Source organism: Spathaspora passalidarum (assembly GCF_000223485.1).
Source record: "Spathaspora passalidarum NRRL Y-27907 unplaced genomic scaffold SPAPAscaffold_4, whole genome shotgun sequence".
Classification (NCBI taxonomy): Eukaryota; Fungi; Ascomycota; class Pichiomycetes; order Serinales; family Debaryomycetaceae; genus Spathaspora; species Spathaspora passalidarum.
This window is the reverse complement of record NW_006767428.1, coordinates 1,561,462-1,589,425: the sequence shown is the minus strand read 5'-3', so window position 1 is coordinate 1,589,425 and position 27,964 is coordinate 1,561,462. Positions and strand designations below refer to the sequence as shown.

General features: G+C 36.3%; 9 protein-coding genes across 9 annotated transcripts; 4 read left to right on the top strand and 5 right to left on the bottom strand. All coding sequences in view use genetic code 12, as the record gives it.

Annotated features, from left to right (window-relative positions):
• Nucleotides 1-182: 182 nt before the first annotated feature.
• SPAPADRAFT_51129 (uncharacterized protein) lies at nucleotides 183-2,549 on the top strand (the record flags this gene model as incomplete). Its single annotated transcript, XM_007375800.1, has 1 exon — nucleotides 183-2,549. One exon carries the CDS (start codon nucleotides 183-185, stop codon nucleotides 2,547-2,549), a length of 2,367 nt encoding a protein of 788 aa, XP_007375862.1.
• Nucleotides 2,550-2,991: 442 nt separating this feature from the next.
• On the bottom strand, nucleotides 2,992-5,395 carry SPAPADRAFT_71957 (sodium:solute symporter family protein; the record flags this gene model as incomplete). The annotated part of the gene is made up of 2 exons (XM_007375799.1): nucleotides 2,992-5,051; nucleotides 5,323-5,395. 2 exons carry the CDS (start codon nucleotides 5,393-5,395, stop codon nucleotides 3,040-3,042), a joined length of 2,085 nt encoding a protein of 694 aa, XP_007375861.1.
• A 4,925-nt stretch (nucleotides 5,396-10,320) lies between these two features.
• Nucleotides 10,321-14,939, top strand: SPAPADRAFT_153689 (uncharacterized protein; the record flags this gene model as incomplete). The annotated part of the gene is made up of 2 exons (XM_007375797.1): nucleotides 10,321-10,856; nucleotides 10,920-14,939. 2 exons carry the CDS (start codon nucleotides 10,370-10,372, stop codon nucleotides 13,760-13,762), a joined length of 3,330 nt encoding a protein of 1,109 aa, XP_007375859.1.
• Nucleotides 12,451-14,936, bottom strand: SPAPADRAFT_61656 (uncharacterized protein; the record flags this gene model as incomplete). The annotated part of the gene is made up of 1 exon (XM_007375798.1): nucleotides 12,451-14,936. The coding sequence occupies one exon, from the start codon at nucleotides 14,881-14,883 to the stop codon at nucleotides 13,879-13,881; it is 1,005 nt and encodes a 334-aa protein (XP_007375860.1).
• Nucleotides 14,940-15,721: 782 nt separating the features above from the next.
• MET3 (sulfate adenylyltransferase) lies at nucleotides 15,722-18,098 on the bottom strand (the record flags this gene model as incomplete). Its single annotated transcript, XM_007375796.1, has 1 exon — nucleotides 15,722-18,098. One exon carries the CDS (start codon nucleotides 17,380-17,382, stop codon nucleotides 15,817-15,819), a length of 1,566 nt encoding a protein of 521 aa, XP_007375858.1.
• A 1,748-nt stretch (nucleotides 18,099-19,846) lies between these two features.
• Nucleotides 19,847-21,385, top strand: GND1 (phosphogluconate dehydrogenase (decarboxylating); the record flags this gene model as incomplete). The annotated part of the gene is made up of 1 exon (XM_007375795.1): nucleotides 19,847-21,385. The coding sequence occupies one exon, from the start codon at nucleotides 19,847-19,849 to the stop codon at nucleotides 21,383-21,385; it is 1,539 nt and encodes a 512-aa protein (XP_007375857.1).
• Nucleotides 20,541-24,252, bottom strand: SPAPADRAFT_61654 (divalent metal ion transporter; the record flags this gene model as incomplete). Its single annotated transcript, XM_007375793.1, has 1 exon — nucleotides 20,541-24,252. One exon carries the CDS (start codon nucleotides 24,118-24,120, stop codon nucleotides 22,735-22,737), a length of 1,386 nt encoding a protein of 461 aa, XP_007375855.1.
• Nucleotides 21,429-22,331, bottom strand: SPAPADRAFT_51123 (uncharacterized protein; the record flags this gene model as incomplete). Its single annotated transcript, XM_007375794.1, has 1 exon — nucleotides 21,429-22,331. The coding sequence occupies one exon, from the start codon at nucleotides 22,329-22,331 to the stop codon at nucleotides 21,429-21,431; it is 903 nt and encodes a 300-aa protein (XP_007375856.1).
• Nucleotides 24,253-25,783: 1,531 nt separating the features above from the next.
• PDX1 (Pdx1p) lies at nucleotides 25,784-27,104 on the top strand (the record flags this gene model as incomplete). Its single annotated transcript, XM_007375792.1, has 1 exon — nucleotides 25,784-27,104. A coding segment is annotated over one exon (1,262 nt), but the record flags the coding sequence as incomplete, so codon positions are not given.
• Nucleotides 27,105-27,964: the final 860 nt, after the last annotated feature.

Below are 27,964 nucleotides of genomic sequence, written 5' to 3'. Positions count from 1 at the left end.
CCCACACACACACATCTACGTAGTTGTAGTAATCAATGTATAATGTTAGTAGTACGAAGTATAATTGGGGCGTATGGAACAAAAGCCCCTTACTAATCCTGCTTAGGTATATAAAGACCATAAATATTCCTCTTTAATCAGTCTTTCATTTTGAACTTTGTATCATCAACACATTCTCTAATATGTTGCCAATCAAATTATTAGCAACACTCGCTCTTTCTATTTTCGCCATTGGTGAAACTCCACCTTCTTTTCCAGATTATAATACTGAATCCAACCCTCAATTACCACCAATCACTTTCCAAGCCGTTCACTTTTCTTTCCCGGATTGTCAAAATGGTCCATTGAAGGACAATGATGTTTGTAATCCATATCTCCCAAATAACCAGAGAGCCAAAGCTGTGGTTGATTTATTCACCGTTGATGAATTGATCGCTAACATGGGTAACACATCTCCAGGTGTTGAACGTTTAGGTCTTCCACCATACCAATGGTGGAGTGAAGGTTTACACGGTATTGCTAGATCCAACTTTACTGCTTCTGGTGAATACTCCCATGCTACTTCTTTCCCTCAACCAATCTTGATGGGTGGTGCTTTCAACAGTGACTTATATAAACAAGTTGGTAATGTTATTGGTACTGAAGCTAGAGCTTTCAACAACGTTGGAAGAGCTGGTTTAGATTACTACTCACCAAATATCAACCCATTCAAAGATCCTAGATGGGGTCGTGGTCAAGAAGTTGCTTCTGAATCTCCAGTTTTAGTTGGTAACTATGCTTTAAACTACGTTCAAGGTTTACAAGGAGGTATTGATTCTAATCCAAACGATGACACTTTACAAGTTGCTGCTACTTGCAAGCATTTTGCTGGTTACGATATGGAATCCTGGAAACAACATTCTAGATTAGGTTACAATGCCATTATTAGTGATCAAGATCTTGCTGATTACTACTTTCCAACTTTCCAAAGTTGTGTTAGAGATGCCAAGGCTGCTGGTGCTATGTGTTCTTATAATGCTATCAACGGCATTCCAGTTTGTGCTTCTGAATTCTTCCTTGGTACTGTTATAAGAGAGGGATTTGACTTCCAAAACGGTGTTATTCACTCTGATTGTGATTCCCTTTACAGCATTTGGAATCCCCACTTGTATGTTCAAGATTTAGGAGCTGCTGCTGCTGATGGTATCAAGGCTGGTGTTGATGTTAACTGTGGTGACACTTACCAAAACAACCTTGGTTATGCTTTAGGAAACAAGACCATTAATGAAGATCAAATTAGAGCTTCAGTTACTCGTCAATACTCCAACTTGATTAGATTAGGTTACTTTGATTCTCCACAAACCAACAAGTACAGAACATACAATTGGAGTGACGTTTCTACTTCGCAAGCAAATCAATTAGCTTACCAAGCTGCTGTTGAAGGGATTACTTTATTGAAGAACGACGGTACTTTGCCATTCAATAAGGATAAGGTCAAAAACGTAGCTGTAATTGGTCCATGGGCTAATGCTACTACAGATATGCTTGGTGATTATGCTGGCACTCCACCATACTTGATCTCTCCATTGCAAGGGGCTCAAGACAGCGGTTTTAAAGTTCAATATGCCTATGGTACTCAAATCAACACAACTCTTACTACTAATTATACCGCTGCTCTTAATGCTGCCAAAGGAGCAGACGCGATTGTTTACTTTGGTGGTATTGATAACTCCATTGAAAATGAAGCTCTTGATAGAGAATCTTTAGCTTGGCCAGGAAACCAATTAGACTTAGTTAGCAAGCTTTCTGGTTTGAATAAGCCATTGGTTGTTGTACAATTTGGAGCTGGTCAAGTAGATGACACTGAAATTAAGAACAACAATAATGTTAACTCAATTGTTTACGCTGGTTACCCAGGTCAGAGTGGTGGTACTGCAATTTGGGATGTTTTAAACGGTATCTATGCTCCAGCTGGTCGTTTGAGTACTACTCAATACCCAGCTTCTTATGCTGATCAGGTTCCAATGACTGATATGACCTTAAGACCAAGAGATGGCTACCCAGGTAGAACCTTCATGTGGTACAATGGTGAACCAGTTTATGAATTCGGTTATGGTTTACATTACACAACCTTCTCTGTTTCCCTTGCTAACGCTCCTCCAAAAGGTGCCCCACAATCTTTCAACATTGACCAATTTATTGCTGCCAAGAGTAGTCAATACGTCGACACAAGTCTCATTACTACGTTTGATGTGAACATCAAGAACACTGGTAAGGTTACATCTGATTACGCTGCATTATTATATTCAAACACAACGTCTGGTCCAGGTCCCCATCCAAACAAAATTTTGGTTTCTTTTGACAAGTTACACCAAATCCACCCTGGTCAAATACAAACAGCTAGTTTGCCAGTTACTATTGGATCCTTACTTCAAACTGATACCAATGGTAACAAGTGGTTATACCCGGGTGCTTACACTTTCTTTGTTGATAATGACATGAAGGCTCAATGGGAAATCACTCTTACAGGCCAAGCTGCACTTGTCCAAAACTATCCATCTCAATCATAAGCTAGAGACATGTTGTTCATGTGGTCGTTGGAATAAGTTTTTGTTTTTGTTACATGACTCTCTAGATTGTGTCTACTCTTTTATAACACCCTTTCCATTTATTTTGTTTTCGAATATAAAATTGATGTTTGCAATTGATGTAGAATAATTAAATTGTAAGTGTTCTTTGCGAATTCCTTTCTATCACTGCATTTCAATTACAGTAAAGAGAGGAATACATAAACAACTGACCAATTTCTATAGATTAAAGTAGGTAGTGCAACCAGAGATATCCCCACAGTAACTTTCGAATATTTGGGTGAAAACAATCAATATTTAATTGTAATTTTTGAATAAACCAAAACTTCTTCTTTTATACATTGGATAGCTAGGCATTTAGTACCACTTATGTATTTACTAGTACACATTAATACCATATTTAGAACTGTAATTCTTCGATATTAAAAAAAAATATTCATACATTAAACCTTATTAATACATATATATACCATTACTTTCTCTTTATGTAGTCATTATAAACCCCCCTAGCTACTTTAGCCATTGAATGTCTTCCAGTAATAAATGGACCAAGACCAATCAATATAAGGGTAGAATATAACCAGATCAAACCAACTGTTACATATCCCTTAAAGTAGCTTCTACTGAAGATCCATTCACGGTACAATGGTAATGGCCAAAGAACCCATGTTACTAGTAAAATGAATACTGCAGCACCAGTGGCAAGCTTGATGTAAAAATTTAATTCTTTAGGGGATAATGGTTCTGGACCAGCAATTACTGGTTGTTGTTTTTCTTGATCTTGTTCAGTCACTACAACATCATCAGATTTGATATCGGAGTTCTTTTCATTAGAAAGTGATTCAATGGCAGTTGCAGTTTCTGAACTATCTTCATCTTCTTCTTTAACCAACAAGTCTGCTTCTTGTAAGACAGACCAGTCAAACTTATGTGGCTTAATAGTGAATGAAAGGATAATACTTGTAATACCAGGTAATAACAATGCAGTCAACGAACCGAAAAGAGCAGGTAATTGTCCACCAGTGGACACAATAGTAACTTCCCCATAATAATGTTTAGCAGTAGTTAACCAAACTGTAATACCGAAAATTAAACCGACAATGGGAGAAACTGCGGCTGCCAATGCAGTTTGACGATCCCAAGTAATGGTAAAAATCAAAGGAATAACACCAGGACAAATAATCATTGGATAGAAGTATCCGTACCAAGTCATGTTAACACCGACGTAATGTAACATAACACTGAATGCAGCACAGCCAATACCGAAAATAACACAACCATAATGAGAAACTCTGATCATAGATTTGTTCTGAGCTGAAGGATGGATATATTTCTTGTAAATATCGAATGAAAGAATTGAAGAAACTGAAACCATTTGAGCAGAAACAGTGGATGTAACAGCAAGATAGATAATCAATAATAATGCACCAACACCTCCATTACCAACAACTGCTTTCAAAACATATGGTAAGACAAAACCAGAGTCAATTTCAAAGGTGGTCAAAGCACGAGGGTAAGTTGGGAAAGATTTAGTCTTTTCTAAAACAATAGAAGCACCACCAATAATTGTACCTAATGGCCAGACATTGGAAAAAATCAAGAATGCAGCTAATAAATAAGCTGGAACCATAGCTTTTGGACTGGCTGAGAAGGTCTTTTGCCAGAAGGAAGAATCTAAAACAGTTAAACCAAAGTTACCACAAGTTAAAATTAAACCAAAGAATAAGGCACCTTGGGATTTACCGGTCATAATTGATCCATTATAGTTACCTTCAACGTATCTTGCACCTGAGTTGTCAAAGTTAATCAACAAGTCATATAATCCGTCTAAACCACCAATTTGGTCGGAAGTTAATACAGCAGTGTTTAAGTAACACAAGACAGTTAAAAGAATTAAAGTATGGACAAAATCAGTTAAAAAGGTTGCCTTTAAACCACCAACAATGGTATATAATAAGACCCCAAATGGAATCAACATGGTGGATGCAACAATATGTAAATTACCAGCAATAATGGAAATGGCTCCACTTGCACCTAAAATCATAGAAGAACATGATAATAAGTTGTTGGCCAATGCAAGAAACAAATATAACAAATGGTTTACTTTACCATATCTTAATTCAACAATTTCCAAAGATGTATGTGCTTTAGGAGCCTTCTTCTTGGCATGAATACCAATACATGACATGACGGCAATTTGAACAGCTAAACCGGCACCATAGTAGTAACTGGCTTGAATACCATAATTGTAAACCATGGTAGAGACCCATAAGAATTCAGTAGCCCAAGACCATGATGAATAAACGGCAGATGCTGATAAGAAGGTACCAACACTTCTATTTGCAACCGAGAAAGTTTCGGTACTATTGGCATTTTCATGTAAATATTTTTGAAGTAATTTGGTAGTTAAAATCATACCTCCGGCAAACAAGGCACCTACACCAACCAAGATACCATAACCTGATCCTTGTCCTAATAAGTGAACTGTAGATGTAGCTTCAGACATTATTAATTATTGAACAGTTGTTGATTTAGAATTACGAACTGAAATTATCAGGAATTAGTCTTTGCTTTTATATATTTTAAAATCATGCTGCGAAATAATGATAAATAATAAAACGGCTAGTATACATGAATAATTAATCTAGGTTGCATTAGTGCACGTGATAAGTCACAAAACCTGAAACAGACCAGTTAAGAAGGCCGATTAATTTTCCACATGGTTATCTTGGCTTATTTTTAAATAATTTTAAACTGTGGAAATCATCGTTATTGTTGAAAACAATTCGACAGCCGAATTCGTAAAAATTTGTGGCACAATCATACATTGCACGTGACCTACAGCGAAAAAAAAGGTTTACGATGTAGTCAAAAAGTGTGTAAAAGATATCAACCTAGCCATAGTTATGGCTGATAGAACGATTGGAATATGCCATACCACATTGTTCATGTTTGGAACATTCTAAGCATTGTGGGGTACATACAAAGAAACGGTTTTTATAACTGCTTGTCTTTCAGTTTAGATATTTCAGGTTGGTACGAACTGGAGTAAGTTTAGGCTAACATGTCAAACTTTTAGCAGATGTGCATATTGGTTCTGTGGCTCAATTTTTTTCGACGTGGGGCGGATCTGGGCACCGAAACAATTTAGCACCACAGTCCCTGACTAAACCCACAGTTTTTGTTTTTTTGCGATAAGTTGCTCATTGGCCAGTTTGAGCAATCTTAGTCTAATTGTGGTAATTAATCTTAATTTCCATGAGTCATCGTCTAGACAATCAGATAAGTGTGGATTTCGCCTATATGCGATGGAAGAGCAAGCCGAAATAATTAGACGTTGCTTTTTAATCAATTTGAATCAAGGGGCGAAGGTAAAGGCTAAAATTACTTCTAGATAACGGGGGCGGGGGGATTGGGGATATTTCAGCATTTTATGCTGCCATTCCAGCAACTAGAAGTTGATTCTCAACAACATCGGGTTAAAAAGTAACAGAGTTACTATTAACATTTTTCCTGGTATCTATTCTACTACCAAATATAAGTATAATTGAATAAACTCTTAAACAAAAGTTCTTCCTCTGGAACTTAAAACAATCTCAGAAATGATAAAACCTACATATACTAAAATGAGTTTCAGAACTCTGGTTCCAATTCATCAGGATCATGGATGCAAAATATGTCTCCTAGATGACCAGAATACCTTGATTTGAAATAGCATTTCTCACATAGTATAACCTGTATAAAATCGGAACAGCCAAATTTTAACAACTTGTGAATGTTGTTTGGATCTGATTTTTTTTTTAATTGCTCTGTGGTTAGAGACCACTAGACCAAAATAATAAGAGTTCATGTAGATTCGGTCATACTATTGCAATCTAGTACAATATTTTGCAATGAACGTAATTGATACTAAAACGTACCCTCTCAAAAGAATTTGCTTCACCTTTCAAGATTTCCTCTATTTTAAATAGTTCTCATTGCATTTTTTTGGTTCATAAGACACCATTCGTAAATGCAAACCAGTCAAAGAATTTCGTTACAAAGTTCCAACTAGCGTGACAAAGTTAGGATTTTGTGACGTTAATGATATCTGTGTTAGATTGGTTGCTAGGAGGAAGCCTTCCAACAAATCTGGTTTGAAAGTCGAGGCAATCAACTCATGGAGGCAAAAATGAAGTTCCAAAGATTTTTCATTTATTCGACTTGAACATGTATTTCAAATGTTTGATACATCCTACTTTTATTACTTGTTGCCGATATATAATCAACAGCATAACCTGTAACCCACCAAGCTGATTGAATTTATAAAATTCATTAATTATATCAAATGCTTCACGAAACTTTAGTATTTTAAGATTTTCAAACCTCAGAATCATTCCCAAGTTCTTGTTACAATTTGTATTGTTTATGGCATTCAATTCACCCACAAGTACTACGTCAAGATTGTATCTTTGGAAAATGGGTGAATTATTGAATGTAAATTGACAAAGTCTACCTATCTACTTGATTTATAAATACGTATCCTGCGCACCGGGCCATGGGGTTTTCTATAATAATTTTAATTTAAGGATAAGAAACCATCAACCCCTCAAAGCAGCTCCTTAGCCTTTAAAACATCGACAGAAAATACAATTGTATCAACACCTCAGAATCTGGAATCTTTATACAAGTTCTCTTGAATCTTTCCAATTTTGTTAATGTGTGATTGATATGAAAACAAATATGAAATTTACTAGATAAGTTATATGGGTCTCCGACATTCACCTAAATATATTTGAATACTACCTTTTCTCCAACATTTAGAAGTGTGATTACAGAGAGAACCTCTATTTGGTTGATATTACTAATTATCGAGGAAAGAATTACTGCTAATAATGATAAAATCGATGGGGAGTATGGTTGCGATTCAGAATCAATTTCTTGTTCTGATTCAAACCCCGTGTTAATACTGATCATATTATCCCGTTTGTGTTAACCCCGATAGAACAAAAATATAAGTGTTATAATTACAAACAACACCACAAGTGTCAAAGATATTAAATAAGTTTTTACTATCAAGCAAACTATACGTCTAATAATTCATTTGTTCCATAAGTTTATAGTTCAAAGAAGAAGTACCAAACACTCAAAAGATTTTGCTATACCTTGAATGTATGCATATTACAAAGTATATCAACTTCCATTTTCTTATTTGCCAAAGAAGAACGACTCAAGATCTGGGATAATAATAAACGTAAGGAAATATTAATCGAGAAATGAAATTGCCCCAAAAATCTGAACATAATTTACTAAATTCCAAATTTATCTGTACAGCAAATAGGATTAGTATTCATAAATAGATGGAATACCATGAGCAAATATTTCACAATGTTCAGCAAAGAGTTTTATCAGAAAGAAAACTAAATTTAGAATCAATTGAAACTGTGTTGCGCCTGGTACTTGCAGTACCTTTATTACTAATTGATCTCTTGTTCGTATATGATACAAGACTTGAACTTAATGATAGGCAGAATGAGCCTGAACAAAGTAAACCAACTTAAATTCCTAAAACAGCAAGAATATTTAAATACATACATGAAAAGAAAGAATTTCACGGTTTCAGAGAATTGCAAATCAGACACTATTATCAATATTTGCACTACGGGATAAAATTCCAGGATTTATATTTGATCATCTTAAGCAATTCATCACAGTTCTGGTCAAATTAAGTAATTCAAAGTTGTTCCAATTGGCCACCAGGAAACTTTATAGAAACATAGAAACGTATAAGTGAATAATAAGGCGTCCAAGATCCTGATAACAAGCAAAATTCATACTGCATTCATTTTACGTGAATTTCACAACAATCAACAATTCCACCGCAAAAATCCGCAGTTAGTCTAAAAAACAACAACTAACAATTACTGGTGACTGCGAAATTGATTTGGGATTTATAGCACACTTTTCCGGTCACACAACCCTTAAAATAACCTCAAACAAGTATTGAGATATTCAGAAAGCTAGCAACTGCAGAAAAGGTTTACACGCTTAAAAGCTGGTACATTTTCTTGCTCGAGATAATTAATATTTCAATTTTAAAAGAATTGTTTCAATTAGATGTAACTTCGATCTTAAAAGCAACAAAGCGCTCTTTTATAACCTCAAAATTGAGTCTGACTTGAAATATTTACTTAGTCAAATGTTGAAACTTAAGCATTAGGTATTGCCGTGCTCCTTACATGTGGATTGTGCAAATTCTGCTAGAAAATTAGAAGCATACTCGTTTCCAACTTTAGGTTTAGAAATCCTCTCTTCCTGGCTTGGGTATTGATTTACTGGTACTAAAGCTCAAATGAATTAGCAGCCAATTACAAGATTGTGTTGATCTGCCAATTTCAGATCTGGTTTTTATTTGGAATTTTAGAAATTAGACTGATTTACAAGAGCAAATAATCAAATGGGATGAAAAGAAATATTTGCACAACTTCAATTGTTGGTTTCCTAACGGGCATGTCGTAACTTGCATCAATTCATTCTAAATGAAAATTTCTATTATGTTGATAAGTTACAAAATGGAACTATTGAATGCATTTTGGATAAGTGATGACAAAAGAAAATTTAAATCTAAATTATTTACTACTACAGATTTGGACAAAAAGTCGATCCAACTGAATGCAAGATCTAAAATGTTCGGACATAATCTAAATATCTACATGGGTGATCTATTCTATGTTGTTATTTTTAGCAGGTTCGGGTTCGTATGGAGTCGAAAAACCGTCAATGCAAAAAAACAATCGACTGATAGTAAAATATTTCTTTCATCCCCTCATTATTACCCCTCTATTCGTTGGAAACGACTCATCATGAACTTGACTATCCTGCAACGTCTATTACGTCATTTGATGTAAAGTTTAAAATGTTACTGGGTTTCTTGCATGTAATTTGTACTAAATCTAGACGGATCTATCGATTATCCATGGAATTGCCAATTCCCCGGATTTTGATTTAGCCAGAATGTATAATTAAACAATAAAGTATTACTTTTTATATTTATTTTTCGTATGCATAAATATTTGCTCCATTGTTATATTTTCTGTCTGGGCAAAGAATGTGTAACTTTTAATCTCCACCATTTTTGTTGGGCTTTTTTTTCTTCCTTGATTCTCGGAGTTGACCCCAGAAAAAAAAACAGAACACTGACTAGCAACAATTAAAAATCTTCTTTCTGATTTCCTGTTTGGGTGGTGGGGGAGAGAGTTGATTCAAATGAATATTTACCGACTAATAGGCACTGGCAAGAAATATTCATATAAAAATGAAAATTTTTTCCTTATTCCAAACACGTATCGACTAAAATCTGCATATTGTGTACATTTGCCTCTTCAGACACTTTTTTTTCGTACTGAACGTCTTTGTTCGCAAGATCTGAAAACCTGGGGGAAGAATTCGGAAATAAACAAGTACCTGCATACAACCTGGGCGAGGTGGCGGACAGGAAACAATACTCCGAAGCGCTTGTCTTAAAAAATATGCAAGAATTAAATTACACACACGCAAAAAGACAAAGGGAAAAAAGGATTTTTCTCATTTGATCAGACATTTTTTAAAAGTAACAAAAAGATTGTATTGTTTTTTTATGCCGCTTGTTAATAATTTCTTAAAAAGAACGGAAAAAAAAAGTTTCCCCGACATTTTTTTTTTTCTCTTCATTAAAATTTACATAACATTTACCAAAAAAACAGGCAACCAAAATTTAATTTCCTCTCTTTTCCTTAACATTTACTTTGGCTGTAAGTCTCTTAAAGAAAAGCTATATATGTACCATGCAAGCATCGGTGTCTCAGAAATCGTCGATTTCATCTACTTCTCCTGTCGACACTGTAACACCTACCCCAACTCAGCCAATTCCGAAGAAATCGCAACAGATTAAAACAGATAAACCACGACCCCATGTTTGTAACTTGTGTACCAGAGCATTTGCCCGATTGGAACATTTGAAGCGACACGAACGTTCCCACACCAATGAGAAACCGTTCCAATGTGGTGCTTGTGGTAGATGTTTTGCCAGACGTGACTTGGTCTTAAGGCATCAACAAAAATTACATTCCAATTTGCCAAATATTTTAATGATGAATAACAGGCGACATTCAAGTGTTGGTAGTGTGTCTAAGGATAATGACGAGCATATAATTGTGTTGCCAAACAATACAAGTGCAACTGCTCCCTTGCCTTCGGACAGACAACAACAACAACCAGTACCCCAGTTTAATACAAATTTGTTTGACCAATCACCATCAACAAGTCATACCAGTGTTACACCCTCCGGATCAATTCTGCCCCCAGAAACAACAACTGCACAAACATCAGCAACAGTCCAGCCATCTAATTCTTCACCAAATCCAACTGTAACTAGCCAAGACTCCCCACAAACAAGAGTCAATATAACCTTACACAGTAGTCACCATAGAAATAGTGTATCATTTGGACCACCTCTGAAGCAGAAGCCAAAACTGTCAAGTCAACATCCTTCGCCTAATTCCGAAAAGCAACTGGCCAAAACCACACCACTACCTAATCATTTGGCAAACAACCATCATTATCGTCATGTCCTGTTTTCAGCTACTTCAGGTACTTCTTATACAAATCACAGGGACGAGATAGACATTCAAGAACATCAAATTAACCTTAATGATTCTGCACCTTTACAAGTAGAATTTGCTACGCCTCAATTGCACCCTCAAGACGAAGATGACAATGGAGAAGACTATCATAAGATTTTGGACTTGCATAATTTTGAATTAATGGATTGGAATTTAAACAAACCAAAAGATAAGCTTGTAAACCAACATCACAACAATGCGACATCTAGCCATATGAATCATTCACAAAGTATGCCAGGTGCAATCGGCTTAACTCCGTTTGAATTTAATATCCACCCTCCCAATGATATTAATATGATTCAGCATTTGTTTGATGAAAATAGCACAACCAGTTCATTGCCCTTGGACTGGAAGAATGTCAAGAAGGAAGTTTCTGATAAACCTATACCTGACAGCAAGTCCAATAAATCAACCAAGAAACAAAAAGCAAATAATGGTATGCCTATAAATATACCTAATAATGACAATGATTGGGTGAAACAGTTGATTACCACTCCATATCCTGAAGAAGATATACCATTTAGCAGTATTCCTGGTAGCTTGGACGATTTGCAAGGTGTGTTTGGCTCAACCAGTTTAGTGGATTCCAATATACCCAAGGCAAATGCAGTCAGTTCGATGTTTACAAAGAGACAACATGAATTAATGCACCAATTAATGAAGACTGATTCAGCCCATGATCCTGCTCCCAAACAGGATGGTAATAATACAAACGTTGAATATTCCGTTAGTTTACCTTCGACATTTTTCTTGAATCAAGCCAATTTTATAACTTTTGAATTAAGAAAACGCATGATTAGTGGATACACTGGGGGATCTATTGACGTTGAGAAATTCCCTAGCGTGTCTGATTTGAACCATTATATTCAATTGTATGAATATGGATTTAACAAGTATTATCCATTCATTCATTTGCCTTCTTTGAAGAATCCTATGGTCAATAATAGTGAAAATATTCCCTTGCTTTTGTCAATTGCAGCCATTGGAGCATTGTACGCTTATAATGATTCGGATACATTGATACTTTTTAATCTATCTAAATTCCACATTCAGCTGTTTTTCGAGCGTGAAATCACATTGAATAACTTGCATTTTAAAAAGGTTCCACTTATGGCCCATCAATGTCTTGTATTGCATATTTTCATATCATTATTTTTGAATGAACTGAATATGATTGATATAACTTCGAGACAAATTAAATCGATGATTGGGTTGATCAAATCGACAAATTTCAATGAACCATTGGAGCAATTATTAATACCACCACCCGAAGCACAAGCTGACAAGACCCAGCTCATTCAAAATAATTTTGATTATTTCATTATGGCCCAATCCAGAATCAGAACATTACAGGTTTTCTATCTGTTACAAACTTTCCGATCTACTTTAATTGGGGTCCCAATTTACCTCAATTCATCATTATTGAAGAGTGGGAATTATTGTAATAATGAAAAACTATGGTGGTGTGAAACTTCGTTGGACTGGTTTAATGAACGGAAAAAGTCAAATTTAAGTTTAATTGAAATGAGCAATGGTATCAATATGGATCAGCTTATTAGTTGTATCAATAACAATACAACTGCTCCCGAAGTTAAATTATCATACAATAATTTGCTTACTTTGTTATTTTACATTAGTGAACGAATTGAAGCCGTCAGACCACAACCATTTAGTTATATTCAATGGCAGAATAAAGTTAAACCTGACATGGTTAAACTTGTTTCAAACTGGGAACTTAAATATTACCAGAATCATGGTACAACATCATTGAATATTACAACATACAATAGAAATTTACTTAATGCTCAACATGAGCTTAAGTTAGTGGTGCCATTGCTTTTAATGATTAAAATCAAACTTGAATTGTATTCATTGACCTCGTTGGTTTCACCTGTATTGCATAAGGACTGGCAAGAAATGAACAAAGCTTGGGACAAGTTGCACTATGAAGAATCAAATTATGGTGTATTAACCAATACGTTGCCCCATTCCAGAGATTTAATCCAATTATGGGTATACAATATTGAAACTATAAATTATGATGTCAGACAAACTTCATTACGTACACCAGTATTATTCTGTGTGGGATTATTTGTTAGCATCATTATTTTAACGACATATTTGGATTATATTGAAAAGAATTGTGAACATCGTGATATTTCCAATATGGAATTGGTGCATTGGTTCAAGTGTCATGATATTTTAAACAAGGTAGATAAAGTGTTGAGTCCAAGTTTGAAGAGTTCATATTCAGAATTGCTTACTAATCAAGTTAAGGAAATTATAATTGATGAATCTGCAATCACTAAACTTATGGAGTTAACTCAAGAAAGGGAACATTGTGATGATGCTTTGTCTCAAGGTATAAATATTGAAGAAAACACCGAGAAAGTCCATGAATTGAACCAATTGATTCGTGATGAGATTGTGAAGTGTCAACTTTCAATCAAGGTTATTAATTTGGGGATTAGGATCTTGGCTGATGCGCCAGTCTGGCCAGTTTCTATGGGATTTGCAGAGGCGTTAAAATTCAGAGCTATTTATTTAAGAGAGTAAACTTACAATTATTTATTCAAAATAAAACAAATTTGTATTATATAAATTCAACGACTATAATAAGATGAAAACTTAAAGGCAAACATTAATTATTCTAAAAATCTAAAAACTCTACTCTAAGCATTGAAAATTTGATCAACTGTATCAAATATAGATTCTTCAAGAGTTATATAGTCAAACCCAAGAATCTTATTGGTTCTGGAATTGTCAAATTTTTGAATCGACCTATTGATCTCTTCATTTCTAGATTCATCACCTCTTGGAACTGTAGTATTAGGAAATCTACTGTTAATGATGTTGGCAATTGTATCAAGAGTGTAGCTTGAAGATGCAGTGAATAATCTTTGCAGTACAGCTTCGTCATTTTCGAATGCAACTAAATGAGCACGAGCTACATCTCTAACATCAACGAAAACACTACCGTCAGCGGGAATAGGATCACCTTTAGTTAACTTAACAACAGAGTTCACAACTTCATTAGAAAGGTTTAAGTTAGCCTTATCTTTAACGACATAAGCTTGAGGACCAAACACAAAAGGTGGAGTAACAAACGAAATATCAAAATTGACATTTTCCTTAGTAGCAAAAGCTTGAGCAGCCAATTCGGCATACTTCTTAGAACCAAGGTAACCGAAAAATGGATTTTCTAAACTTTCTTCATAGGTAATTGGGTTCCAATCATCTTCCGTATAAACTTGTTCTCCATCGAAATAAGGACCAAAGCCAAAAATATTAACGGCAGAAGCAGTAATGACTACCTTTTTTATTTGAGGACCATAACGCTTAATAGCATTAAGAGCGTTGACTGTACCTACAATTGCAGGCTTCAATAAATCTTTTTCAATGTCTTCAACTGCGAATGTAACTGGAGAAGCAGTATGCAAGAAAACAGTAACCTCGGGGTGCTTCTTAAGAACTTCATCGAAAGCATTTTTTTCAGTAAGCGAGGCAACAATTTCAAAGGAGAACTTATCATTTTGGATTAATGATTTCAATTGTTCACCTTTTTGATGCGATCTGACTGAACCAATAACAGTGTATCCCTTAGCAAGCAATTGTTTAATTATATGTTGGGCAATGAAACCATTAGCACCAGAAACGAAAACAGAAGTAGAAGTCATTTTCAATTTGATTGTGTAATGTTGTTGTAATTAAGTGTATTTATCTTAATGATAATAAAACAAATTCAAACAGGATTAGACGTAGATGATTCAACTCATATTTATAGTTTACACATAGGTATTGGCTTACAAATGTTGGTAATTACATTTTGCAGCAAACGGGGTTGATAACTCCGTTCCAGTACCCCTCATTTGTGTGATTAATTACTAAAAAAATAAAATGTATTACAAATCATTTTATTTTTTTTTTTTGCACCCGGAAATAAACATAAGGAGATAGCAACAATCTCGTAATTAGGTGATAATTAACAGTTATCTCCACGAAAGCCTTGATATCGAAGTTTCTTTCATTAATCTCTGCTTACAAAATATTTCATCATAATAGCAATGTGTATGGATCTGCCAACAAATAATGTCGTATTAATAATCAATTCTTGAAATGGCATGTGTCGAATTAAGTTTGTGACCCTTAAATAAGATGACTTGGGAGAAACAAGAGTTGAGAACATGCCATTGAGAAAAGTTAGCAAGGTGATGTAATAGAAAAATAATGAAATATCAGTGTAGAATAGTCCCGCAAGCACGGGTCATCAGATGATATTGTTTTACAACTATACTATGAAAGATTACAATTTTAAGATTGAAATGTTACCTTCCATTTGAACAAGTCGTATGAAAGGAAACACACATTGAAATACTCCATGCAAATGTAGCATTTAAGCATGATCCGCCTAAAGTCATTCTCCTGATCTGCCCTTAGGATTTTCTGGCTGCAAATTTGCCAAGAAAAAAAAAAAGAAGGCACCTGAATATGATTTTACACTACGTTAACTATGTTAACAATCAAGTCTATAATAATTAATAAAATAACTTAAACATTAATACAAATCTAACTAAATGTTGGTTGATGATAGCTCAATCTATGTACATTCACTAGTAGAAACCTTGTTGTTTTAAATAATTAACGATTTCATCAATAACAACAACCAAATCTTGTTGTCCCAAATTAAATTCACCTTGTTTAGCATCCCCGTTACCATAGTTAACGACAAGAGAGTTACCATTACCAACAACATCAACAATAGACTTGGCGTTACCGGTTGGGATAATAACACCACTACCGGCCTTTACTAATTCGCCAATAATGTTAACATCATTAATTTGAGAATCGTTAATGGTGGTAATTCTTCTGTCGCCTGGGAATTGGTTCAAGGTAGCTTGTAAAGCGTGAGTTAAGTATTCACCTAATTTTTGTGAGTTATCAATAACAATGGCAAAACCTTGTCTTGATCTTGGTGGGTTGGTAGCTCTTAAAATCTTAACGACTTCAGGGTATGAGAACCAAGCTGGGATTTCATCACCAGTACGCAATCTGTTTCTTAATTCAGTACCAGAGATATTGGCAGTCTTGACCTTGGTAGTGTCAATAGTGTCAATTGGAGCATATCTGTCTTCTTCAGGTAAGTAAGTGACCATTCTGAATGGAACAATCTTGATGTTTAATTCATCATCATATTTAGCCAATAATTCTTGAGCATCATATGGACCGTAGAAATCAACACCAGCAGAATTCTTACCTGGACCAGCATGATCTCTACCAACAATGAAGTGGTCAACACCATAGTTTGTTCTGATCAATGCATGCCATAAAGCTTCTCTGTCACCACCCATTCTCATAGCCAATGGCAATAAGGACATGGTAGCAACACCTTCTGGAAACTTCTTCAAGATTTCACGGTAAACCTTGACTCTGGTGTGATGGTCAATATCACCTGGCTTGGTTAAACCAACAACTGGGTGGATTAAGATGTGGGCAGAATCACCAATATCTTGAGCAGCACGGATAGTTAATTCTCTGTGAGCACGGTGCATTGGGTTTCTGGTTTGGAAAGCAACAATGTTTTGTTGACTCCAGCCGGATTGTTCGAATTCAGCTCTTAATTCAGTTGGGGTCTTTCTGGATTCAACGTAGTCGTAATGTCTTGGATAGTTGATACCTTGTAAGCTACCACCAATATAGTAATCACCAGCAGTTTCGATTAAATACTTAACAGCAGGATGTTCTGGGTCACCTCTGAAAACCTTTTCAGCTTCAACAGCTTTGTTTGGTTTATAGATAGATTCCACAGTTAAAATAGCTAATGGGGTTTCATCACGTAAATCTCTCAACACGATTCTGGAGCCATTAGCGTAACTGGAAGCAGTTTGTTCATTAACATCCAAAGTGATTGGAATTGGCCAAAGAAGACCCTTACCGTTAGCACCTTTGACACTGGACAAACGCAAATCATTAACAACACTAGTGTAATCATCTTCGTTGAGGAAACCAGCTAATGGAGAGAACCCCCCGTTAAGGATCAACTCCAAATCACATAACTGTCTTGCAGTCAATGTGATTGATGGTAAGGTTGCAGATTCTTGCAACAAGTTTTGTTTAATGTGAGCATCACGAATGATAAGGTCGTTAAGTTGACCACCGTGTGGAGTAGGGATAGGCATGTTGAAATTTGATCTTACCAATAAGAAAGAAGAAGAAACTAATAATTATCAACAAAGATGCAAAAAAAGAAACTGATATATAAGTAATTGAAAAATTTTATATCACAATCGCACGTGACCTAACGGAAAACGTTTTTGTGTTAATCGGAGTATTGTTATTGAAATCTGTTGGGGAAATTAACTGATTAGGTAATGCGCCGCAAGGGGACACACACATGGCACCGACGGTGGGTTAGGTCCGGAACGTGCTCAAATATCTTTATTAGCAAATATAAATACGGTGCAACTTATCTGTGCTTGATCTTGCAGCTAAGTATATTGCCAAGGTAACTGTGGAAAACTGAGGGAATCAAAGATTCAAATTTAAGCTTTCTTGGCAACATAGCCACAGTGGAGTACTAAAACAATGTTGTCGTCATTTATAATTCTATGGTGATACTCTTGTGTACGACTAAAGTAGTTCTCAATAGCGAGGAAGAAGAATCCCATACTTGTAAGTAAATGCTGCTTAGTCCGGAATAACTAGCTAGCAATGATTTGCTCTGACTTCACGTGAAATGTATATGTATTACGTAGTTTCTAGTAGAACAGCTCATCTGCTTTCTTGCTTTAGTAGAGGAAATAGCAACCTTAAGTATATGAAGCTAATAAGAAACTTACCCACGTCAAATTTTTCTATGGAGGAATAATTACCAAATTTAGAAACATCTCCCTACAATATGGAAACAAACGAGATACACTTTATACTCCGAAAAAAAAAGGTACGAACTAGACATCCCCGTGTTTACTCAAACTAAAAGAAGACATATACTCCTTTAGGTAACGTTTGTGGGACTTTCGGAGTGTGTGTGGGGGATCAATATATTTGGGGGGGATTGGGGGGACGGCGTGGGGGAACACACGGTTATTACTAACAACTTTACTGGTAGTAGCATAGAAGAGTGGGGGAAACGCTATAGAACACACACACACATGTTACAAAAATAGAGATCTGGTTTCGGAGATTGCAATCGACCTTGGAGGTATTTTTTGCTATTTCCATATTAGTACTTTTTCCAGAAGGTGGGGAAAGGGTTCGCCGGGCCCAGTGGTAGAATAAAGAGGAATTGATGTAGAATCATGCAACATCTATACTGTTTCGGGATCTATATCCGGAGTAGTTGAGGCAAAATTTATACGCGAAGATTCCGCTGTTGCTGTGCAGAAGATTCAGGAAAATCTAGCTGTTGAGGGCTAGATTTGTGTGAAGGTCAAGGAGTAAGGTAAGACGCACAAAAAAAAAAAAAAAAAGAAAAAAAGAAATTAGCCTGTAGCCGGAAATTCCAGCACCGATAATCGGCGAGGAGTTATAAATAGGGTTTAGTAGCAATGTAAGGAATATACATATACGAAATCTCCATTACTAATTACTTAGTTTTTAGTAATAAATAAGTAAAAATTTCATATTTCCATCCCTTCCAATTGGTGTTGGTGCTTTCTTTTTTTTATTTGCTTCTTCTTAACCAAGTCGATGTTAAACACAATTAATCCGTTTATGCGTTTGATTGTTATCTAGTTGATGACCTGCATGTAATGCCCCCCTCCATTAGTAATTTAAAAGTAAAAATATTTTACAGAGGGAAGGTTGAATAATAATATTGTACTAAACTACACATTACCAAATTAATCACGCATTGATTACTTCTAACACACGTAAGCACAATATTAACAATTCGCCTTCACGTAAATTTTCCAAAACCCCGTTGTAGTAAGAGTGTTTTTTTTTTCAACGAAATTTCGTTCTGTCATTTTTTTTATTTTTTTATTTTTTTTTTTCAACAACGTTATAAATATTCAACAAAATCTCCCTGCCCTAGAATTTTTCAACGATCCCTTTTCTTTCTTCTCCTTTTCTTTCTTTGATATCAATTGTATCAATATTAATATATATATATAAACAATGTCTGCTCCAAAGTATGTATTTACTTCTGTCTCAGTTTGGCAAACGTTACCACATCAATTGTGCTCGTGCACGTTTTTAAGTTCCCCTCCCCAATCCATTTGAAATTATTTTACATTCTCCACTCAATTCATCAATTGCCAACTCAATTCCAGTTTGTATACTTTGCAAGGTCTCATTGCATGTATATACTGCAATATTATCCCAATATCATGCCATTTGGGAGGTGACGTTCTGTAACTGGAAATCTCCAATCTTGAAAATTCTTCAATTGACATTACAAACAGTGAAATAGGAGAAATCTACTCTGCAATATCTATTTTGTTTGATTAGCAGAAGTACAATTCTTCAAATTTTCACATCTTTGGGTGTGTCATAGTCAAGCTTAGAACACCAGTTGAAAAACGGAAATAGTAGCTTGACATGAAAAAAAGCCGTACCGCGGTATATCAAGTCAGCGAAAAATAATATAAATAGGTGCAAAAGTCACTATGAGGGGAAATGGGAAATTCAATTGAAGTAACTATGTCTGCAATTTCTAGACTATCAGTTATATCTCGTCATATCAGCAATACTAACAAGTTACCTAGGGGTGATTTAGGTTTGATCGGTTTGGCTGTTATGGGTCAAAACTTGATTCTTAACGCTGCTGACCACGGTTACACTGTTGTTGCTTACAACAGAACCACTTCCAAGGTTGACCACTTCTTAGCTAACGAAGCTAAGGGTAAGTCCATCATTGGTGCTCACTCCATCAAGGAATTGGTTGACAACTTAAAGAGACCAAGAAGAGTTATGCTTTTAGTCAAGGCTGGTAAGCCAGTTGATGATTTCATTGACCAATTATTACCATACTTGGAAGAAGGTGATATCATCATTGATGGTGGTAACTCTCACTTCCCAGACACCAACAGAAGATACGACGAATTAAAGGGTAAGGGTATCTTATTTGTCGGTTCCGGTGTTTCCGGTGGTGAAGAAGGTGCCAGAACTGGTCCATCCTTGATGCCAGGTGGTCACCCAGAAGCTTGGCCACACATCAAGGATATCTTCCAAGATATCGCTGCCAAGTCTGATGGTGAACCATGTTGTGACTGGGTTGGTGAAGCCGGTGCTGGTCACTACGTCAAGATGGTCCACAACGGTATTGAATATGGTGATATGCAATTGATTTGTGAAGCTTATGACCTTATGAAGCGTGTTGGTAAGTTCACTGACAAGGAAATTGGTGATGTTTTCACTCAATGGAACAAGGGTGTCTTGGACTCTTTCTTGATTGAAATCACCAAGGATATCTTGTACTACAATGACCCAACCGACGGTAAGCCATTGGTTGAAAAGATTTTAGATACTGCTGGTCAAAAGGGTACTGGTAAGTGGACTGCTGTCAATGCCTTGGACTTGGGTATGCCAGTTACTTTAATTGGTGAAGCTGTCTTCTCCAGATGTCTTTCTGCCTTAAAGGAAGAACGTGTTGCCGCTTCTAAGGTTTTGGTTGGTCCAACCGTTGAAGATGGTGCTTCTCCAATCACCGACAGAAAGAAGTTTGTTGATGACTTGGAACAAGCTTTATATGCTTCCAAGATTATCTCTTATGCTCAAGGTTTCATGTTGATGAACGAAGCTGCTAAGGAATATGGTTGGAAGTTGAACAATGCCGGTATTGCTTTGATGTGGAGAGGTGGTTGTATCATCAGATCTGTTTTCCTTGGTGAAATCACTGCTGCTTACAGAGAAAACCCAGAATTGGAAAACTTGTTGTTCCACCCATTCTTCAACAAGGCTATCACCAAGGCTCAATCCGGATGGAGAGCTTCTATTGCCAAGGCTGTTGAATACGGTGTCCCAGCTCCAGCTTTCTCTACTGCTTTAGCTTTCTACGATGGTTTAAGATCTGCCAGGTTACCAGCTAACTTGTTGCAAGCTCAAAGAGATTACTTCGGTGCCCACACTTTCCAAGTATTGCCAGGTCAAGAAAATGACTTATTGAAGAAGGGTGAATGGATCCACATCAACTGGACCGGTAGAGGTGGTAATGTTCACGCTACTACTTACGATGCTTAAACTAAGTATGTTTATATTGAGTAAAAACTAATAATAATAACGTTTATTGATTTGATTTGCGTATACTAAGTCTTAGCGAAGCATCTTGAAAATTGGCTATGGTGGGGAACTTAGTAAACTGATATTCCAACAGCATATACAGTAGTAAATCATTTCTATATTTTTCATTAATCTGCCATTTGGCGAGAGTCTTGTCACTGGGGTTTTCATTGACTGATTCAAATGCCTTGTTGGTATTGAGGGTATGGGCAATTGATTTATGTAGTGACGTAGTTGTTCGTGTACATTCATAATAAGGATAGTGATTTAGTATCCACGAGTATATCTTATCAAATGGTAACAATCCCTCTTGATCTGCCAAGATTGCTTGAGCGATCATTGTGGTGTATGTGTAAGGTGGTGGGGTATCATCTTTCAACAACACTGATTTTCTATTTATCAGTTCAACCAAAGCCGCAAATCTCGGCAGGATAGTAATGTTTGAATTAGCTTCAATGAACATTATCTCTGTTCCCATGATATTTATAACACATCCTGACCTTAGGGCCACTACACTAGTACTATTCTTATGTCCGTCCACCTTAATTCCGTTTCGGCCCACCACTTTCAATTCCCAACATCGAACATGGAGGTTATAACTGATAATTGCGTGTTGTCGAGAAACCGCCGGATTCGGATACAAGTCTATATCCACATTGTCCTGTTTGGGGCCATCATGGGGCAGTGATCGGCCTATGTTTATACTTAGTTTCTTGATGTAGTAAGTCCAATCACTCCCAGCAAGTTTGGCGTACGCTTTCACTTCTGCATCGATAATTTTGGAATTGGCGTATTTGTCAGCCACAAGCGTGCGCTGTTCTGGTTCTTGGAGGATTTCAAGTATGGAATCGACAGAACCTGGGTCTATTCGTGTATTTGTGTGGTTTAGTCTAGGTACTGTTGGCATGGTTGTTCAGTGTTTATACTGCAAAAGGTTGTTTTTCTTTTTTTGTTTTTGCGAGATCTGCGAGATTTTAATCTGATTGTTTAATTTGCGTATAGCAACTATCCTTTTATTTTTCAGAATTGTAGCCTTGTATTCTTCCCTTTCACTCCCTATTGGATATTCGATGTGCTTGCGTGCACAAAGTGAGATGATAAACAGGAAGGAAACATACTCAATGTGATCCTGTATGGAACTCTAGTCGCGTTGATATGATCGGACGCGCCACAATTAATCAAAGTTGACATGTCAAGATTTACGAAAACTAATTATAAATGAGTATATATTCTAATAACACGTCTCTATTAAACCAGAATACGAAACCAAAGAAATAAATAAATAAATAATAAACTAACATGCAAAAAAATCATAATGGAACATCATATCCAAGGAACAAACTTCCAATCAAATACAAATTCAACACTGTAATGAACCCCCAAATCAAAACCGCAAGGAATGCTGTCGTAGGGCCATTACTAAAGTCTTTGTATCCTTGAATACGATACACTTCATGATCGTCATTTTCAAAGATTTCAATTGGAAGTGAGGTATTGTTGTTATCATTGGAAATGGTGGTGGTTACAGGGATGCTGACTGATCCAGTCTTCATCATTGAATGTGATTGTGAATATGCAGCTTCGGAGGCGGCAGTTTCAATTAATCTTCTCTCCTCGTCGTGCTGTTGATGTTCATGGTCTAATTCATCATCTTCCCATCCGGCACAAGGATGTGAGTTTCTTAAATCTTGAAGTAAAATCGCAGAATCGGAACTCTTGAATCGCTTTTGTGGAGTTTGTTTCAACGCCACTGGTCTATTTTCAACCCGTTCTTCATCAACTGTGCCCGCTTCAAAAATAACATCTTCATCGCCATCCTTAGTGTATACTGGCACTCTCATAATCTCTTTACTACAGGTAAAATAAATCAATGGTGCAGTAACCACAGGCAACAAAAACGATAATACAACTTGACTGGCATTTAAAGTTCTTGCAAGACCATCACGTCCAGACATGCTCACAACAATTAAACAAGGGGCAATAGCCAATGCACGAGTAATCAATCTACGAACAACTGGCGACATACTCCAATTCAAAAACCCTTCAGAAACCATTTGACCCGCTAATGTACAAACAACACCGGCACTTTGACCAGAACATAACAATGCCAAAGCAAATACAAACCCAGCAGTTGGCGACAAATGACGAGAAAGCAAGTGATAAATTGTAAACAAGTCGGCATTCCCATAATCGGTGTTCTCGCCATCACTGTCGCTATCGGAATCACTATCATTTCCATCGCTGTGCTCGTCTCGACGGAACATCAGGTGTCCAGGAATCTTATCACTGTCAAGGGTAGCCCCTGCTACAATCAAAATCGCAGCATTGACAAAAAGGGCAACTGTAAATAATGAAATCACCAATTCGATAATTGTATAACTCATGGTATGGTCAATGGCTTGAACTGAAGGACGATAACCTTCGTCATCGTCTTCTTCTACATTCAAAGTCAGCTCATCTTCTTTTTCGTACTGGTCTTGAATATATGGAGTAGCCAATGGTGTTAAATCGTATTCATCTTCACCGTTAACTTCTGTAGATGAAGAAACTATACTATCAGGTCGAGTTTGTTCAGATGGTTCAAATCCAACCTTCAATGGTTTGAACAATCCATTTTTGACGTCGAAATCCTTTAATCTTGCTTGAACCAACCCTGATCCAAGATATAATGAATGTGGCATAACTGTAGCTCCCATAATGGCCAAACTAAGGAATAATCCATTGCCTCCTTTTCTATCTGACATATCAACCACGTCTGGATTTGGTAGGAAACCTTTAAGTACTTCTGAGACGGAAAAATGTATTGATGAATCGTGAGTAACTTGATACAACTCAATAGCAAAACAAACCACTGTTGCAGCCACTAAAAGTGAAACAAATGATTCAAAAATTCGAATGAATAGCAATGGTCCCTTGGGACGGTATGCCATCAAGACAATCAAGACATCTATAACTGTAATCAATACTCCTAGGAAAAGTGGAATTTTGAAAAGAATATTTAATGCAATAGCTGTACCCACTACTTCGGCTAAATCTGTCGCAATAATGGCAATTTCTGTCAAGATATAAAGGAACAAGTTTGTTCTGAATGAGAAATTGGCCTTACAATTAGCCGCAAGATCCAACCCCGTAACAGCACCCAATTTGGCCGCCAATATTTGAAGGAAAATAGCTAAACAATTGGATAGGAAAATCAGAAATAGCAAATTGTACTTGTATGCTGAACCTGCGGCAACTGCGGTGGAATAGTTCCCTGGATCCATATATGCCACAGACACCATTAGTCCTGGACCAATGAATTTCCCATATGTTTTTAGTATGCCTAGTACCTTCTTCATCTTGAGCTTATTCGCTAGTGTTGATATGAACGATTGTGATTGTAATGTAGGCATGGCTGGTTTTGATTGTGTCTATGTTGTGTTGTAAACTTTGTTGCTATTTTTGAGGTTAAAAAAAGAAAACCTAACAGTGTATGTGAATGTAGGTAAGATGTGCTAATAAATAAAATATTGTGTTGATGTGGTAGTTATCAGTGTCTTCCTTTGTACTATGAGGGACTTTTGATCTATGCTATCTGTATCCTGGTTAATATTTTACACCAGTGTGGTTACGGTGGTGGTTGTTTCTTTTTCTGGTTTTTTCTTTTGTGGAAATTTGAAACTACCAGGAGAAATTTTTTAGCTTTGGTTCTTTTCGTGTCTTCCGGCAAATTCACGACAACGTCACTCAGGTTTTGACAACTCAAAAAGACAGTGAATAAACGATAGGATTAATTGAATAGGAGCGAAAGTATATAGACGAACTATCTCTTGTAGCAATTGCGTAAAATTTTTTCCAGCTTGTGATGTATGGACTCTTAAAATGGAAACTGAGTCTTGTGGTGGGTCTAGCGGTTCCTTTATATGATATAATCCTATAAATAGCAGTGTCAAAACTAAACCTCTTGGAAACAAATAACAACTGTGGAAAAGAAGAGATGTGGTAAATGTTTTTGTTTGATATGTGGAGGAGGGGTCTAGTCTGTTTTCTTGTTACGTGGAAATACCCCAATCATGACGATTGCAAAATTCCTTAGCTCCTTTTATCCTGAAATCTCCGGGATTCTCCTGCCACATTCTTGGTCCAAAAATTACCAAGTGTGACCCAAGCGAAAAAAAAAAAATTAGAATGTCGAACGCGTGCGTGATACATTTTCACGTGAGCTACATACATGTGATACTATCCACGTGATCAAATCTCGCGGAAATGTTGTGTCCGTAGATTACACTCGGTGGTATTGTTCCGAAGCATTAAGCTTGTCAATTCATTGAAAAAAACCCAATCCAAAATTTTGACAGCCAAGGGTACCGATCAATTATTCACCACACAACTCTACATACAATGCTTAGAGCAGTCACTTTAAAGAGGACAATCATCCAAACATTGTCCAAGAGACAATTTACCGGTACCTCCCTTTTAAGAGATGCATCCGTGTTCAAAATGCCTGCGATGTCACCAACCATGACCGAAGGTGGTATTGTATCTTGGAAGTTCAAACCAGGAGACTCTTTCAATTCCGGTGATGTTTTGTTGGAAGTTGAAACCGACAAGGCCAATATCGATGTCGAAGCCGTCGATGATGGGAAATTATGGGAAATTCTTGTTCCAGAAGGAGCCAAGGGTATTCCTGTAGGACAAGCAATTGCATTCATTGCTGAACCAGAAGATGACTTGAGTAGTTTGACCAAACCTACTATTGAAGAACCAGCAGCTGCAGAAACACCAGCAAAGGAAGAACCTGCTATTGAAACTACCAAATCTTCTTCTGCTCCGGCAGCACCCTCTGCAACTGAAGCTAAAGCAGATTCAACTGGTGTTCTCAAATCAGCTAACCCAAATCAAAAAATATCACCAGCCGTAGAGTTATTATTACACGAACATGGTATTTCTAATGAGGAAGCATTGGCCAAGATCCCAGCCCTGGGTCCTAAAGGTAGATTATTAAAGGGTGATGTATTGGCCCACATTGGATCAATTGACATCAACTCTGTCGTCAAGCTTACCGAGTTCTTAAACAACAAACAACACTTGGATTTATCTAACATTGTCCCAGCTCCACCAAAGGAAGAAGCATCTGCTAAATCCGCAGAAACTGCCACTCCAGCAGCACCACCAAAGCCAAAGAATATTCTCACTATAGAATTAACTTCTGAATTAGGCGAGGACGTATCACAAGCCAAGTTCAGATTTGCATTTGAGAAATCATTATCCAACGCCATCAAGCAAACTTATGCTGCAAGATTCCCAGAATACGCCGAATCCCCAACCCCATCTTCATTAGTTTCAATTTCTTCGGACGATATATTTGAAGACTTGGTAAGTGCGCCTGTCACCAAAAACAGATTTGAGGTGTACGATATCAACTATAAATTTTTGTCCAAACCAACCTCCACTCCTTCATTTTCCGCCCCAGCAGATGACTTTGATGAATTGCTTGGTCTTGGAACTAAAGAAACTGAAAGCCACAGCTATGACACATCCAAGGTTAATGTTGAGTTTAAAATTAAGTTTGATGAACAAGTCACTGATTCTAAGCAATTTGTGGAATATTTCCAAGACTCCTTGCTTTCTCAAATACCAGCTAATCAATTAACTATTAGTAACTAAGGGTGTGTATAGTTTATAAATGTAGTATATACAGAAATACAAACAAATAAGTAAATGTGATGAACTGTAGTTTGTAATTGAGGTTAAGGAACCTTAATATAACTAGTGCAAGGTTTAAGTTTTCTTTTTTTTTTTGGAATATCGGGAAAATTAATCATGCAAGTCAACGTCAAATTGGTGGCTAAGCAAATCAGAACAAACTAATCGCAAATCTGACGTTGATTAACTATACAGTTTCTGCCAGCATATTGTCAACCATATGACTAGTTCGGTTAAATGGAAAAAGAATGGGCCCCACAAAACCGTATTATAAAACCAATTGCAAAAAAAAAAAGACGAGCTAAGAAAATTGAAATGGTTGCAATAATGAATAAAAATTATATAAATAAAAATTATATAAATAAAAAAAATTAAAATAAAAAAAAAAGCTAAAAAAACTAAATTTCCTCACATACCACGAATAAAACACGAACAAGAAATTTCCAGATATACGATGATGGAAGAAATCGAAGTCATTTGGAAATAGTCCCCCTGAGTGTCTGCCAAGAAGTTTGTGATTTTCTTTACTGGTAGACAAGAAGTAAATTTTTAAAATCCCACACATTTGGGTATTTTTAGAAAGCGTGGGGTAGATTTAATTTGTCCTTTGAAGCAGCAGTTTAAATTGTAGATTTCCCGATAGAGTAAATATACTTTGGTTTTGCAAGAAAGTTTGGAAGTGGTCTGTACGATATATTTCATCCTTGCATAACGTCATAACAAGTTTACCTTTATTGAATATTTTCTAGAGAATTTGCAAAAAATACCATATTCAGCAAATTCTAGTAAAAATTAAACAGAAAACGTCTCAGGTAAATTGAACTGACAACACCACTCACGTCAACATCAAGATCC